Source organism: Notothenia rossii, assembly GCF_949606895.1.
Source record: "Notothenia rossii genome assembly, chromosome: 8".
In the NCBI taxonomy this organism is placed as follows: Eukaryota; Metazoa; Chordata; class Actinopteri; order Perciformes; family Nototheniidae; genus Notothenia; species Notothenia rossii.
This window is the reverse complement of record NC_136906.1, coordinates 1,518,458-1,535,713: the sequence shown is the minus strand read 5'-3', so window position 1 is coordinate 1,535,713 and position 17,256 is coordinate 1,518,458. Positions and strand designations below refer to the sequence as shown.

General features: G+C 39.9%; 1 protein-coding gene across 1 annotated transcript; it reads left to right on the top strand.

The window, feature by feature from the left end:
• Nucleotides 1-3,459: 3,459 nt before the first annotated feature.
• On the top strand, nucleotides 3,460-16,816 carry rpain (RPA interacting protein). Its single transcript, XM_079641902.1, has 7 exons — nucleotides 3,460-3,656; nucleotides 7,258-7,449; nucleotides 10,570-10,642; nucleotides 12,325-12,439; nucleotides 13,792-13,855; nucleotides 14,285-14,425; nucleotides 15,572-16,816. Exons 1-7 carry the CDS (start codon nucleotides 3,585-3,587, stop codon nucleotides 15,599-15,601), a joined length of 687 nt encoding a protein of 228 aa, XP_079498028.1. The 5' UTR covers nucleotides 3,460-3,584; the 3' UTR covers nucleotides 15,602-16,816.
• The last annotated feature ends 440 nt before the right edge of the window (nucleotides 16,817-17,256 follow it).

The following is a 17,256-nucleotide window of genomic DNA, read 5'->3' as shown; positions in this document are numbered from 1 at the left end:
TTTGTGGAAGAACCGTAACAGATATCTTTGAAATTTCAAAACGTGAAGCATGTCAAGGAAGTTGAGTATCTGAAGTGTAATTTTTGTGTAGTTTCGGGTTAATAATGTGGCCTTTTTGGCAGTTTAACTAAAGGTGTGCGGCTGCTACCGTGAGGAAATATCTGCCTGAAATTACAATTGCTTTAATGGAGGAATGTTGAAAGTTGTTGTCACTTCATGTCCTCAAAAAGCATTTTGTTTAATTATTTTTGCTTAATTATTCTTCATTTTTCAAGCTACGAGATGTTTTCCTACGTTTGTCATGAGACATTATGTCTCAGGAATGTAGGGTTTGGGAATTATGGCAGTTTAAAAAAAGTATAAATGCGAATTTCAAGTTGTCCTCCACTCTAGCTGTGACATCACACACTCTAGTTAATATTAAAATGTGAAGAAAACCTCTAAAACAAGGTTTGAACAATGTTTAATATCTCTAAAAGTAAGAATCAGATTTAAAAGTTGTTTTACACGGATAATGTCAGAAAGATGTGTAACATTTTAAAGTTGGAATGAGCTCTCTGAGTGAAAGTATGAATGAACAGTTAGCAGTTGAATTGCATGAACATTTGTTGAAGTCTGAAGATTTCTCCATTGACTTCAATGTTAAAAATGTGATGTATTATGGGATGTATATCTGGAATTATGAAAGTTATGAATGAGAAAAGTAATAGCCATCGATTCCCGACCGAGCTGAACGTTTTGATGTTCGAACGGAGTTTCTGCGATGTTCAATGCGGGAGGAGAAGCGCGGCAAAATACCGGCGGAATAATAATAAACTTTTCGTCCGTAGAAGAATCACGCCACCAAACACACATTCAAACTACACGTTCAACATGTAAGTAGTAGAAAGTACAGGTATTTGGGTTCAACATGTTAGAAGTAGAAAGTACAGGTATTTGAGTTCAACATGTAAGAAGTAGAAAGTACAGGTATTTGTGTTCAACATGTGAGAAGTAGAAAGTACAGGTATTTGGGTTCAACATGTAAGAAGTAGAAAGTACAGGTATTTGGGTTCAACATGTAAGAAGTAGAAAGTACAGGTATTTGAGTTCAACATGTAAGAAGTAGAAAGTACAGGTATTTGAGTTCAACATGTACGAAGTAGAAAGTACAGGTATTTGGGTTCAACATGTAAGAAGTAGAAAGTACAGTATTTGGGTTCAACATGTAAGAAGTAGAAAGTACAGGTATTTGAGTTCAACATGTGAGAAGTAGAAAGTACAGGTATTTGTGTTCAACATGTAAGAAGTAGAAAGTACAGGTATTTGTGTTCAACATGTAAGAAGTAGAAAGTACAGGTATTTGAGTTCAACATGTAAGAAGTAGAAAGTACAGGTATTTGAGTTCAACATGTAAGAAGTAGAAAGTACAGGTATTTGTGTTCAACATGTAAGAAGTAGAAAGTACAGGTATTTGAGTTCAACATGTAAGAAGTAGAAAGTACAGGTATTTGTGTTCAACATGTAAGAAGTAGAAAGTACAGGTATTTGAGTTCAACATGTAAGAAGTAGAAAGTACAGGTATTGTGTTCAACATGTAAGAAGTAGAAAGTACAGGTATTTGGGTTCAACATGTAAGAAGTAGAAAGTACAGGTATTTGTGTTCAACATGTGAGAAGTAGAAAGTACAGGTATTTGCTGTTCAACATGTGAGAAGTAGAAAGTACAGGTATTTGTGTTCAACATGTAAGAAGTAGAAAGTACAGGTATTTGAGTTCAACATGTAAGAAGTAGAAAGTACAGGTATTTGTGTTCAACATGTAAGAAGTAGAAAGGTATAAGGTATTTGTGTTCAACATGTGAGAAGTAGAAAGTACAGGTATTTGGGTTCAACATGTAAGAAGTAGAAAGTACAGGTATTTGTGTTCAACATGTAAGAAGTAGAAAGTATAGGTATTTGTGTTCAACATGTGAGAAGTAGAAAGTACAGGTATTTGGGTTCAACATGTAAGAAGTAGAAAGTACAGATATTTGAGTTCAACATGTGAGAAGTAGAAAGTACAGGTATTTGTGTTCAACATGTAAGAAGTAGAAAGTACAGATATTTGAGTTCAACATGTGAGAAGTAGAAAGTACAGGTATTTGTGTTCAACATGTGAGAAGTAGAAAGTACAGGTATTTGAGTTCAACATGTACGAAGTAGAAAGTACAGGTATTTGTGTTCAACATGTAAGAAGTAGAAAGTACAGGTATTTGTTTTCAACATGTGAGAAGTAGAAAGTACAGGTATTTGTGTTCAACATGTAAGAAGTAGAAAGTTCAGGTATTTGTGTTCAACATGTGAGAAGTAGAAAGTACAGGTATTTGAGTTCAACATGTACGAAGTAGAAAGTACAGGTATTTGTGTTCAACATGTAAGAAGTAGAAAGTACAGGTATTTGTTTTCAACATGTGAGAAGTAGAAAGTACAGGTATTTGTGTTCAACATGTAAGAAGTAGAAAGTACAGATATTTGAGTTCAACATGTGAGAAGTAGAAAGTACAGGTATTTGAGTTCAACATGTAAGAAGTAGAAAGTACAGGTATTTGTGTTCAACATGTAAGAAGTAGAAAGTACAGGTATTTGTGTTCAACATGTAAGAAGTAGAAAGTACAGGTATTTGTGTTCAACATGTAAGAAGTAGAAAGTACAGGTATTTGTGTTCAACATGTAAGAAGTAGAAAGTACAGGTATTTGAGTTCAACATGTAAGAAGTAGAAAGTACAGTTATTTGAGTTCAACATGTAAGAAGTAGAAAGTACAGATATTTGAGTTCAACATGTGAGAAGTAGAAAGTACAGGTATTTGTGTTCAACATGTAAGAAGTAAAAAGTACAGGTATTTGTGTTCAACATGTAAGAAGTAGAAAGTACAGGTATTTGTGTTCAACATGTAAGAAGTAGAAAGTACAGGTATTTGGGTTCAACATGTAAGAAGTAGAAAGTACAGGTATTTGAGTTCAACATGTAAGAAGTAGAAAGTACAGGTATTTGTGTTCAACATGTGAGAAGTAAAAAGTACAGGTATTTGTGTTCAACATGTGAGAAGTAGAAAGTACAGGTATTTGTGTTCAACATGTAAGAAGTAGAAAGTACAGGTATTTGGGTTCAACATGTGAGAAGTAAAAAGTACAGGTATTTGTGTTCAACATGTGAGAAGTAGAAAGTACAGGTATTTGTGTTCAACATGTAAGAAGTAAAAAGTACAGGTATTTGGGTTCAACATTTAAGAAGTCAAAGTAAAAAGTCGTAGTGACTCAAAATAAGTGCTAGTAGAGTAAAGTACTGATACCAGAAACATGTACTTAGTACAGTAACAAAGTATTTTTACTCCACTACTTCCCACCTCTGCTTTGAATACATGTTTATTCCTATTTTGTTGTATTCTTTATTATGACTTCCCGTTTCTTTTCGTTTAAAAGAAACTACATAACCCAGCATGCAGTGCGAGGCAGCTCACTTCCGGGTCGCGGTGTTTAAAGCTGTATGTTTTGTTTTTGTCTCCTCTGTGTTTGGAGCAACAGCTTGAATATTAGCCCTTGTTGTACCCGTTAGCAGCTTCACAGATGGACGCGGTACACAGTCACCGCTCACTGTATAAAGGAACCACTCCACCGTGGAAGGAAACGTTCAGGAAGGTGAGGCACAACACGTTAGCTTAGCCACGGCTAGCTAGCAAGCTAGTTGGCATGTAGCATGTCTCTAAAGCCAAATATTGACCTTTATCCATTACCAGAAATGATACAAGTACTCAGATCTGGTACTTCAGTAGGAGTAGAAGTACTCAGATGTTTAAGTCAAAGCAGAAGTACTCAGACCTTGTACTTTAGTAACAGTAGGAGTAGAAGTACTTTCAGACCTTGTACTTTAGTAGAAGTACCAGAGTGTAGGAATACTGTGTTAAAAGTACATGTGTGTAGAGTATGTGTTATTCTTTGAGATGGCTAGAGACAGCATTGTGATGCCACTAGAGTTCACTTCTCTGTATCCAATAAGTCCACTGCTCTTTGTTTCCCTGCTGAGACACTTGTTGCTGCAACAGCTGGTTTTAACTTGGTGTTTCTGTTATATCTGTTAAACGTCCCGCTGTGTTCTGGTTAGGGATGGGAATCTGAAAGCAAATGTATATTCGCTGATTCAACTCCCAAAAAAATTGTTAACGGAATTTACATATCCTATAAATACATTTTCAAATACATATAGAAACCAAACCAAGTTTTCTATGATATTTTTCTTAAGATATTTAAAATGACACTGCCGGATAGATTTAATTAATCCATTTGATAATATTTAATCAACTTAGGCACGCCTCCCATTACATTTTTTTATTAAAATACCTGATTCATTTAGAATATTTGAATATTCTATGAATCATCCCTAGTTCTGGTTTGAACCCTTAGATGCATTAGTGGGTCAAAATGACTCAGTGAGCTGGTTTTTCTTGAAGTATCTTCGTACTTACCTTTTTTGTTTTTAATCAATTCATATTCCAGTTATTCCTCAAAATATATGTTTTGGATATCTTGCAATTCAAGGGGGGGTTACCTTGGTTGCTGATTGGCTAATGGTTACACAAGACAAAACATCGTTATGACATCATAAAGTTTCCAAAATCTGATCAGCTCATTTTCAGACAGGTCTTTATTAGGGATGGGAACGATTAATCGGATATTCGAAATTATTCAGGTATGAGAATATGAGTTATGAATATTTTTTTGGAGTTGGGCCTAAGTTGATTGCATATTATCAAATCAAATCAAGTTTTATTTATATAGCACATTTATAAACGATTTTTGGGCGAGCCAAAGTGCTGTACATATAATAAAAAAATTGGAATAATTCAATGTATACGCCAGAGCCATAGCTGAGTGTGTCAGGTCTAAAGGTGTGTGTTGCTCCGCTCACCGGTCCCTCACAGCGGGCAGAGCTGCAGGTGCTGATCTCTCTCTCTCTCGTCCGGTTATACTTCACTCACGTTTATGTCCAAATCCATCAGATCTAGCTAGTTCTAGCTAATGATATGGCTGCTGCCCCTCCCTACACGAAGAGCACGCAGACTCAAACCTCATCTTAGGCCCACATCCCAGCTGAGAGGGTCTTCTTCTCTACAGCTGGCCTGATTGTGAATCGCCTCAGCACCCGCCTCTCCCCTGAGTAGACATGCTCATATTCTGAAACAAGAATGAGTATTGAATAGCTGCATTCTGTGATAGGCCCTGCTACAGGTTGTTGAACTCTGTTGTCACGGGTTACGTTACCCTAACCCGTTATGTTGTTCGTGTTTGATCCCTCTTTCATTTAAAAACCAAGTTAAGTTTTAAGCATGAAAGCTGTCAACTGTTCAAACTGTGATCACCAGTTCAATACATTTGACAAATTCGACTTGGTTTCTTTCTGTACTTATTTCAACATGTATTTATTTATTATTCAAAATTCATTCTTTATTTATTTATTTTTGTAAAAGATTTTCCCACATGTTTTTATTTTTTATAGGATGTGTATATTTTGGTTAATCGGTTAACCGTATTTTGGGGGTCGAATATTCAAATATACATTTCGCTTTCAAATTCCCATTCCTAGTTTTTATAGAAATGGATCAGGACAAAAAGAGAGACAATCTTTGTTCCTGAAACTTTCAGAGTCTCTTTCCACAGAGGGGACACATGTTGATGTAGAAGAGACATGAAGAAGAGGGGACACATGTTGATGTAGAAGAGACATGGAGAAGAGGGGACACATGTTGATGTAGAAGAGACATGAAGAAGAGGGGACACATGTTGATGTAGAAGAGACATGGAGAAGAGGGGACACATGTTGATGTAGAAGAGACATGAAGAAGAGGGGACACATGTTGATGTAGAAGAGACATGGAGAAGAGGGGACACATGTTGATGTAGAAGAGACATGGAGAAGAGGGGACACATGCTGATGTAGAAGAGACATAAAGAAGAGGGGACACATGTTGATGTAGAAGAGACATAAAGAAGAGGGGACACATGTTGATGTAGAAGAGACATGGAGAAGAGGGGACACATGTTGATGTAGAAGAGACATGAAGAAGAGGGGACACATGTTGATGTAGAAGAGACATGGAGAAGAGGGGACACATGTTGATGTAGAAGAGACATGAAGAAGAGGGGACACATGTTGATGTAGAAGAGACATGAAGAAGAGGGGACACATGTTGATGTAGAAGAGACATGAAGAAGAGGGGACACATGTTGATGTAGAAGAGACATGAAGAAGAGGGGACACATGTTGATGTAGAAGAGACATGAAGAAGAGGGGACACATGTTGATGTAGAAGAGACACGAAGAAGAGGGGACACATGTTGATGGAGAAGAGACATGGAGAAGAGGGGACACATGTTGATGTAGAAGAGACATGGAGAAGAGGGGACACATGTTGATGTAGAAGAGACATGAAGAAGAGGGGACACATGTTGATGTAGAAGAGACATGAAGAAGAGGGGACACATGTTGATGTAGAAGAGACATGAAGAAGAGGGGACACATGTTGATGTAGAAGAGACATGAAGAAGAGGGGACACATGTTGATGTAGAAGAGACACGAAGAAGAGGGGACACATGTTGATGGAGAAGAGACATGGAGAAGAGGGGACACATGTTGATGTAGAAGAGACATGGAGAAGAGGGGACACATGTTGATGTAGAAGAGACATGAAGAAGAGGGGACACATGTTGATGTAGAAGAGACACGAAGAAGAGGGGACACATGTTGATGTAGAAGAGACATGGAGAAGAGGGGACACATGTTGATGTAGAAGAGACATGGAGAAGAGGGGACACATGTTGATGTAGAAGAGACATGAAGAAGAGGGGACACATGTTGATGTAGAAGAGACATGAAGAAGAGGGGACACATGTTGATGTAGAGGAGACATGGAAAAGAGGGGACACATGTTGATGTAGAAGAGACATGAAGAAGAGGGGACACATGTTGATGTAGAAGAGACATGAAGAAGAGGGGACACATGTTGATGTAGAAGAGACATGGAGAAAAGGGGACACATGTTGATGTAGAAGAGACATGGAGAAGAGGGGACACATGCTGATGTAGAAGAGACATGAAGAAGTGGATTTAGAAGAAGAGGTGACCTTGAAATGTCCCCGCTGTGTTCTGGTTGTAACCCTGAGGTGAGGTGGTCTTCTTGGAGTGTCTTCGTAAGGACGTGATGTTCTGGTTGTAACTGTGTGTTTGTGTTTTATCGTTGGCAGCGCTGCGTGGACAGGCTGAAGAACAGCCGCTCGAGGGTCCTGGACAGATACCGTCAGGGTGCAGAGCTCCACTCCTCCTCCTCCTCCTCCACCTCCACCATCGTGCAGGAGGTGATGGAGGAGGAGTGGAGCTTCCTGCAGGAGGAGGACCGGAGGCTGCCCTCTCTTTGGGGGCCCGACGGCCGAGCAGAGGTTTTTTTTTTATTATGATTTATTTCAAAGAGGACCGTGCGTAAAAATACATGAATCTCAGAGAAGAGAAGAGATGCCAGGTGTTTAGCTAATAGCTCATTTCCATCCGCAGCCCTCAGGTAACTATCAGCAAGCATTGCATCATCTCTATCCAGAGATGGAGCACTCGAGTCCTGGAGTGCCGATTTTCGGGACTCGAGTCGGACTCGCGCACTGATTGACGCGACTCGGACTCGTGAATCCTCGCGTACGCTGACTTGGACTTGGACTCGTGAATTCCCCCCCCCCACGATGACTCTGACTCGACTTATACATTGACGCTCTGACTTGGACTCGAGCAAGTTTTCTCTGGAGTCTGATGTCCTCTATCCTGGCGTGTGCACCTGTGAGGCGAGTTCACGTACTGGGCCCCGCTATTCCAGTCTAGAGATGTCTAGAGACACACCCCGCATCGAGCTGGATGCTTTCACACATTCTGCTTCCACATTGGAAAAGAGCAGCGCAACATACTCGTTATGTGGAAACAATATTGAAGAGAAGGCTCCGTAACACATGACTCTAAGGATCGAGTTCAGACATATAGGCTGTCTAGAACACTATCATCAGAGTAACGTGATCTAATCAATAAATAAAGATTCAGCCAATAACAGGAGAGCACATGGCTACTTAACATGCAGAATGACCTCATTTTGCATGCTAAGTAGCCATGTGCTTTCTGGGGCTCAATCTTTATCAGTAGACCATTTAACCGTTAAAAGTTCCTTCAAAATAAGAGTCCCGATCTTATTACTATCAAAATAAAAGTGCAAAACGAAAACTTTACCATAGGAAAATATTGGCATACAAATCTAATCACTTCTCTAAAAGGTAACTCATTTTAAATATAGTTAGACATGTTAAAGGTCATTTACAATAATAATAATAATAATATTAGTAAAAAGCTTTATATTTGTATAGCACCTATTACAAGCATTGTAGCCAAACTGGCTTCACAGCAGTTCAATAGACAGATTAGTATAACATGACAGGATGAAAGCAATGTAGAGGAGCAGCTACATTTCAACACATATATCCACGAAGGTTAATACCTGAAGAGTGGTGACTCGAGAGTGACTTGGACTCTTCTTAGGTGACCTGACTACAACACTGTCTCTATCACACAAACATCTATAGAACATGATTTAAGTTCAGGTCAGTAAAATAATACATAGAACAGTTAAAATATAATATTAGCGCTGTGATAGGTTTGTGAGAATAGAGCGAAGTTATTGGTTAAGCTGGGGAGTGACGCCCCCGATCACTGATTGAGAGGAGAGAGAGTAGTAACATGGACAAAGTAAATGAATGGGTGAAGACGGTGTTCCTGGTCGAACTTGCGCTGAGCTTCATTTGTAATAATAATACACTTTATTATAAGAGCACCTTTCAGGCCAAAGCACGTGCTCTACAGAACAAGAACAACACTAAACTAAATAGAGCACAATATAAAACATCTACAGTGGTCCTGATGACGTCCCCGTGAATTAAAGCTGACAAGAAATTCAAATAGGTTAAAAGAAAACCAATTAAAGCAAAACAGAAACAATACAGTGAAACCATAGTTTAGGGCCGTGAAGACTGAACTCCGCCTCCCCAGGTCTCCGTGTGATTCTTTAGCCCTTGGGATTTCTAAAAGGCAACTCAAAGTCCCTTACAGAAGTGAAGACGGCTTTTTAAAACAGTCTTTTTAAAGCAAAGGGAATGAAACTAAGCTACAGCACAGAGGTGTGAAGAGTTCCATTAAAAGCAACCAGAAGAGTCTCCAGCCTGGGTTTAAGAGGACCTGCAGGTTTCTGGGAGTTTGTTTTGCATAATAACTGAACTCCTGGATGGGTCATGATGTAGCAGCAGATCAGAACAAACCATGCAATGCTTTAGAAACCAGCAGCGGTATGAAGTCTCTTTTAGCTCTCAATACCAAACACATCAGGGACAACAACACATCATATACATGTCAACAAAAACAGACACACAGCAATGTAGCAGCCTAGACTTCACACTATGATAAGTGCTCACTCATGTGTGAGTATGAAGTCTCTGACAGGAAGCCAGTGGGAAAAACTCAGAACTGCATTGATGTGAAAAAGTATGTTGGAAGTCATCAGACAAAAGTTCCGATAGTCGTTTTGATTCAACAGTAAAAAAACAAACGCCAAACTCGTTGGACGAAATCAAAGTCAACTTTATTGTCAATCTTTCAGTTTGTGTGTACAGACAGAGAGAGATCGAAATACCGCTTCCCACAATCCTGAATACAAAAATACAAATATATATAAAAATATGTATATACATAAATATATATATATTTATACACACACACAATCAACAGACACATTTGTACATATGCACACATTAACCCTCCGGTATCATTCGATTGGACGACGCAAATTAGTCATTCGGGACAAAAATTTCCCGAATGACTGATGTGAGTTTTTTGTTTTTTGATCTGATTCTGTACCAAAAATAATAATGCAAAAAATAAATGTTGTTGCTAATCTTTGTCATATCCAAGACTGTTAAAAAAAAAAAGAAGCCAGCCCCCAGATATGTATTATATGAAAAACAACAGCGGTTTCATGTATTCAAAATGGCATTTAAAGGGTTAAAATCCTGAAAATGATTCGATGGTTGGTATTTTTCATGAGGACTGAAGTTGCTTTAAAGATTGAACCCAAAAAAGTGGTGAAAAAAAACTTTTTAATATAATGTTTTTATCAAAGTCTTTTGCAGCGTACATTTTTGTCTCGAATGGTGAATAAGCGTAGTGGATTTGTTACAGCGTGAATTAAAGACCGATTGGAAACATTTAAATTGGAATTCCAAAATAGATCGAGAAAATAGCCTTGTTACAAAAATCAGGCCATTGGCACCAACACAACCGAAGTTATTACAAAATGAAACGTGAAAAATGACCCGTATGGACTGAAAGGTCCAGTGATACCGGAGGGTCGAACTGCCGTCTCATATCAAGGCTGTGGAATGAACACCCAACAGCTGTCACAACACATCAACAGCATTATGAAGACAGGACGAGTAGATGCATACTTTGTGTTTCTGAGTAAGTTTCCTTTCCACCCGCAGACGTTGGGGCTCATGCAGGAGTACGATGAGCTGTCAGTGCTGGAGGAGATCCAACAGGAGCTCAGAGCTCAAGGTAAAGCACCATTTCAAAACCAAAGCAAAATACTGCTTCATTTGATTTCTTAAAATAGTTCTATCTGTGTTTTACATTTACAACATCAAGTCAAACTCCTCGGGCGTGCCAACCTACCTGGTGATCAACCTGATTGTGATCACACATCAGAAGGACCATAGATGATTTGTGCTCACACTACAAACAGAACATGAGATTAGGGGGGGTGGGTTAACACTCTCCGGTCCTCTTTAGGGGCAGTTAGCGTGGCGTTCATGGAAAAGAGAGGTCTAACTAAAGGTATTGTAGCGTCGGCGTTATCCCTGAACGAATACAGACAGAGGAATATTTCATATAGCCAGCTGTCAAAAAACGATATGCTTAAAGACGCAGAAACAGAGGGAGAGCCCGGTGACCTAGCTGCTGAAGTTTACAAAGGAAACATAATAATCAACTAAATCACTTTCAACGTAAAATGTCTGTATTTTTAACCCAGAATAATAATCAGTACATTAAACAAACAACATGTCCGACCATTTTCCAGAAAAACTTAAATCCAGTAGATACAAAAACACAAACAAAGAAGTCACGTTAACTCACAAAACATCACTTCTGTGACTCTGAGAGCCTACGATTGTTTACATCATGGGGGATTGACTGTGAGTGTGTGTGTGTGTGGGGGGGGGGGCCATGGCTCGGAAAGTGATCAGTGGAGTGTGCTGGAAATTGGCTGTTTACACGAGAACGAAACGGTTTGAATCGCTACTTTTCTCTCACGTATAGCCGGTTCGTTCACACGAGGCCGTAACGTAACCGCGGAAACGAACCCCGCAAACGATAACAGGTCCAAAGGTGGATAGATCTGCAAACAGAACGCTCTGGGGGGCTCAGTGTGTACGCCCTATACGATCATTTCCTGGTAATGATGAAGCCATAGCCCCGCCCCATAGCCCCGCCCCGCCCCATAGCCCCGCCTCTCCTCACCTCTGCTGCTCACTGCTGTAGCATGACCAGTAGCTACTGACCCTGCGTGTCGTGTGAACGGACACGTTTAAGGAGCCGAATGCGTGTGAACAGAAAACTTTTTTGATAAGGAATTCGGTCCCTTTGCGCTCCCGTGTAAATGGGGTCTAATCACCTTCTGGTAAGAAAAGAACAAATATACAATCTTAAACCAAAGTTGTGTTTTTATTAAAGAGTTATAGCATTTAATAGAATGAATGTATTTCCAGCTGGAAGGCCAGATAACCTGCTCCTCGATCAAACAAGTGACACAACTCTTTAGGGGAAGAGAGCAAAAGATGGGAAGGGGAACAGCCAATTAAACTCTACATTACAGCGTCTTGAAGATTGGTGTCTAGACCAATCTTAAGTTTCAACACGTTAAGTATAGCCGATGATAATTGCCTGCCAACAGTCACAGTGGCACCTGCTGTCTGTTGGAAGCTAGAGAAGGCAGCCAGTCTGTGTTGAAGGTGTGAAGACGCCTGGGGAGGACAGCCGTAGTTTACATCAAACTGAAACTGTGGTAAAAACCAAAGAAAGAAAGAAAGAAAGAAAGAAAGAAAGTGAGTGAGGGACATGTGTATCATCAAATGAGACTCAGGGTGAGTGTCTCCGATACAGAGTAGAGAAGCTTTCTGGAGTGAAGCCCGTCCAGCTGCTGGCTCTGACCCAGGAACTGAAGCAGGTTTTTCTTTCAGAGCTGTCCATCCTGGAGGAGCTGGAGAGGAACGTGCAGATGGAGCAGCAGTACATCAGCTGTGTGGTGGAGGGCATGCAGGAGCAGAGACTCATCATCTGCCCCCTGTGTCACATGTGAGTCACATGACCATCACGCATTCACTACACAAGACACAAGACGCTTTCAGACAAGTCACATTTAACACACAGTCACAGATCGGGGAGTGATGACGTGGAGGGTGGGGGTTTGGGGGGGGGGGGGTTGATTGCCCAATTTCCTATAGGGAGGGTCTATCCATCTATCTATCCATCTATCCATCTATCTATCCATCTATCCATCCATCTATCTATTCATCCATCCATCTATCCATCTATCCATCTCTCTATCTCTCTCTCTATCTCTCTATCTCTCTATCTCTCTCTATCTATCTATCTATCCATCTATCCATCTATCCATCTATCCATCTATCCATCTCTCTATCTCTCTCTCTATCTCTCTATCTCTCTATCTCTCTCTATCTATCTATCTATCTATCCATCTATCCATCTATCCATCTCTCTATCTCTCTCTCTCTCTATCTATCTATCTATCTATCCATCTATCCATCTATCCATCCATCTATCCATCTATCCATCTATCCATCTATCCATCTATCTATCTATCCATCCATCTATCTATCCATCTATCCATCCATCCATCCATCTATCTATCTATCTATCCATCTATCCATCTATCCATCTATCCATCTATCCATCTATCTATCCATCTATCTATCCATCTATCCATCTATCCATCTATCCATCTATCCATCTATCTATCCATCTATCCATCTATCTATCTCTCTATCTATCTCTCTATCTATCTCTCTATCTCTCTATCTCTCTCTATCTATCTATCTATCTATCCATCTATCCATCTCTCTCTCTCTCTATCTATCTATCTATCTATCCATCTATCCATCTATCCATCCATCTATCCATCTATCCATCTATCCATCTATCCATCTATCCATCTATCCATCTATCTATCTATCTATCCATCTATCTATCCATCTATCCATCTATCCATCTATCCATCTATCCATCTATCTATCCATCTATCTATCTCTCTATCTATCTCTCTATCTATCTCTCTATCTATCTCTCTATCTATCCATCTATCCATCTGGAGGAGGTCATAGAGGTTGCTGAGGGCCAGCTGGTTAAGGTCTCTGAAGGAGTGATTTAGTGGATTCTGTATTTGATGGGAGCCGGTGGAGGTTCTTGGAGGTCTGGAGCGATGTGGTCTGGGCGGCAGGTGGAGGGTCAGCAGGAGGACAGCTGGACGTAAGGCAGTGTACTGGTGGTTTGAGAGTCACTGCTATAACCCAGTCTTCTTATCTGCAGTTAGTTTCAGCTGCTCTTAATTCTCCCATCAGTGAGGTACCATCAGTCAATCCCTCTGGTGTTAGTTTATCACAAATAAAACATGCTCTTTTGTCCCGCAGGAACAACTTGAACATCAACAGCCATTTTGTGTCCTGCTGCTGTGGACTGTACATCAACACTCAGGTCTGTGCCTTTCTTCCAGACACACGGTGGACTCTTACCACTCATTCCACAGACACGCTTTAAGGCCTGATCTATTCTGTGCCAGAACAAAGCTCACGCTGGCTTTATCAACGGGTTTGAATTAAAATACACATCGGTGTTTTCGAGGAGGGGAAATTAGAGAAATGAGAAAGGGCCTTGGAGTTGGTCTCTGTGTCTCTCCATCTCTCTCTCTCTCCTGTTGAGCTGTTACTTTCAGACGGGTCTCTCTTAGGAAACACTCGTTTGGCGCCATCTGTTGTTGTGACTGTGTAATTACATCAACACGTCTCGACCCTGAATATCAGACGACCCCTCTTTGACTGATTTTTCTCTAGGGAAAAAACCCCGTCTTATATTCGGCTCAATGCGGCAATGGCTCTTCTTGAACCTGTTTGGTTGTGTGTTCAGAACCAGAACATCACCCCGGACCTCCTGCAGAGTCTCCTGGAGGCCCGGGTGTCAGAGCACATGGAGGATTGTGTGCAGAATCCCGTCTTCTCCGTCGCCCCCCCCACTGACGGCTCCCCCAGCCTGATGATCAGCTGCAAGGTAAGAAGCTGCATCATGTGAAGAGGCGTTCAGGGACATTTCTACCAAACACACTTGGATTTACTTTAGAGGTGAGAAGTAACTAAGTACATTTACTCAAGTACTGTGCTTACATCTTTAGGTACTTTAGAATCAGAATCAGAATACCTTTATTCGTCCCACATTGTTATTCTACTGTGTACTTCTACTCCACTATACTTATTTAATACCTTTAGTTAGAGTACTTCTACTTTTATTCAAGTACAAGATCTGAGTACTTCTACTTTTACTCAAGTACAAGACCTGAGTACTTCTACTTTTATTCAAGTTCAGGATCTGAGTACTTTTACTTTTACTAAAGTACAAGATCTGAGTACTTCTACTTTTACTAAAGTACAAGATCTGAGTACTTTTACTTTTACTAAAGTACAAGATCAGAGTACTTCTACTTTTACTCAAATACTAGATCTGAGTACTTCTACTTTTACTCAAGTACAAGATCTGAGTACTTCTACTTTTACTCAAGTACAGTACTTCTAATTCTACTCAAGTACAAGATCTGAGTACTTCTACTTTTACTCAAGTACAAGATCTGAGTACTTCTACTTTTACTCAAGTACAAGATATGTGTACTTCTACTTTTACTCGAGTACAAGATCTGAGTACTTCTACTTTTACTCAAGTACAAGATCTGAGTACTTCTACTTTTACTCAAGTACAAGATCTGAGTACTTCTACTCTTAGTTTAAGAGAACATAATTGGAATGTATACATTTTAGGTAATTATATATTAGAACAATTTTACGTTTTTCTCCCATTTTTTCCCCTCAGATTTTCAACATCTTTTACTTTAATAATTGAGATGTTTCTATTATAGAGTTGACATGTTATGGTGTTTTATTATTTATACAAAAACAGCTTTTTAATAGTTCGGGAAAAAATGAACTGCCATCTTTGAACATTTCTTTAATTTATTTTGTGTTCTTTTTGTCATTTATTTTAGACTTGAATGCAATGTGTACTTTTGGAGATGGGTGTACTAGTAACAGAGTATTTGTACAGTGTAGTTTTAGTACTTTTACGTGAGAGCATCTGAATACTCGTCGACCTCTGCCTCTGTGTCCTCTTTGGAGATCCAGCTTGAGTTAACCTGTGTTCTGCTTCCAGGTGTGCAACTACCTGTCCATCGTCCTGTGACACTTATGAATTCATTGATTTGTGCTCTTTGTATATTTTGTGTAATAAAGACTATTTATTTTATATATTAAATGTGTTCATGTGTTTTAATAAGTGTGTGTGTGTGTGTGTGTGTGTGTGTGTGTGTGTGTGTGTGTGTGTGTGTGTGTGTGTGTGTGTGTGTGTGTGTGTGTGTGTGTGTGTGTGTGTGTGTGTGTGTGTGTGTGTGTGTGTGTGTGTGTGTGTGTGTGTGTGTGTGTGTGTGTGTGTGTGTGTGTGTGTGTGTGTGTGTGTGTGTGTGTGTGTGTGTGTGTGTGTGTGTGTTACCTGTTATGAAATACATGTACGTAATCACAGTTGGCTCTCCTGATAAATCAAGAGGACGGTGATCGGTAAGCTATTCACGGAGCTACTTACATTTCATTAACCCTAAAATAAAAATCATAAAAATATCAGATTATTACAGAAGAGGATTCGGGCCGCATCAGAAACATGTTGGGAACAAAAGTAAAAGGTAAATGTGAGTTCTGACTTTAACGTGGGAATGCAAAAGCATTTATACCTTCAACAACCTGAATGCATGTTGTATGAGCAGCAGGGAGAGTTACAGGAGGTTTCATGTCCATCAGTTTACAGCTTGCTTTGTATCTAGCCTAATGTATGAACCCTTAAAGGTGAGGGAGGTCATTCACTTCAGAAACACTTGTTATATTCCATGGAATGGTCTTAACATCAGATAGCAATGAATATCTGAAGAGCTTTGACAAAAAATATCATCAGTGGAAGCCGTGGTGCTGTAAAAAGCACGACCAATCATCTGAGCCGGCTAAAGTAACTGGATGGCCTACCTGCCTGTCAGCCTTCCATCTGGGCACAAACTGACCTCGTGCCCTCATTGGTCATGTGCGTGTTCGTGTGTGTTGGGGGAGGGGCTCTGTGAGGAAGTGGCAGATTTGTTCCGGTTGTGTATTTTCAAATTATAGCGCACTCGAGCTGGTTTCTCCAAAATGACCTACCCCACCTTTAATCTGTGAAGGAGTAGCATTTCCTGAACAAATGAAATAGAAGCTCGCGGTCAAATTCTTAGAGATGATGCAATGTCCGTAGTGTGTATTGATTGTTGTGTACCTGCAGATGGAAATGAGCTATTGGCTAACATCTGGCATCTCTTCTCTTTCCTGAGATTCATGTATTTGTATGCACTGTACCTGTTGAATAAATACATCAATAATACAAGTTACTTCTTTATTTAATACGTTCTAAATTTCAACATCAAACATTTGTACCTGATTTGTCTTTGTGTTGTTTTTTCACCAGACAATATTAAGTGTCCCCTCTTCTCCATGTCTCTTCTGCATCGACATGTGTCCCCTCTTCTTCATGTCTCTTCTACATCAACATGTGTCCCCTCTTCTCCATGTCTCTTCTGCATCGACATGTGTCCCCTCTTCTTCATGTCTCTTCTACATCAACATGTGTCCCCTCTTCTTCATGTCTCTTCTGCATCAACATGTGTCCCCTCTTCTTCATGTCTCTTCTACATCAACATGTGTCCCCTCTTCTTCATGTCTCTTCTGCATCAACATGTGTCCCCTCTTCTTTATGTCTCTTCTGCATCAACATGTGTCCCCTCTTCTCCATGTCTCTTCTACATCAACATGTGTCCCCTCTTCTCC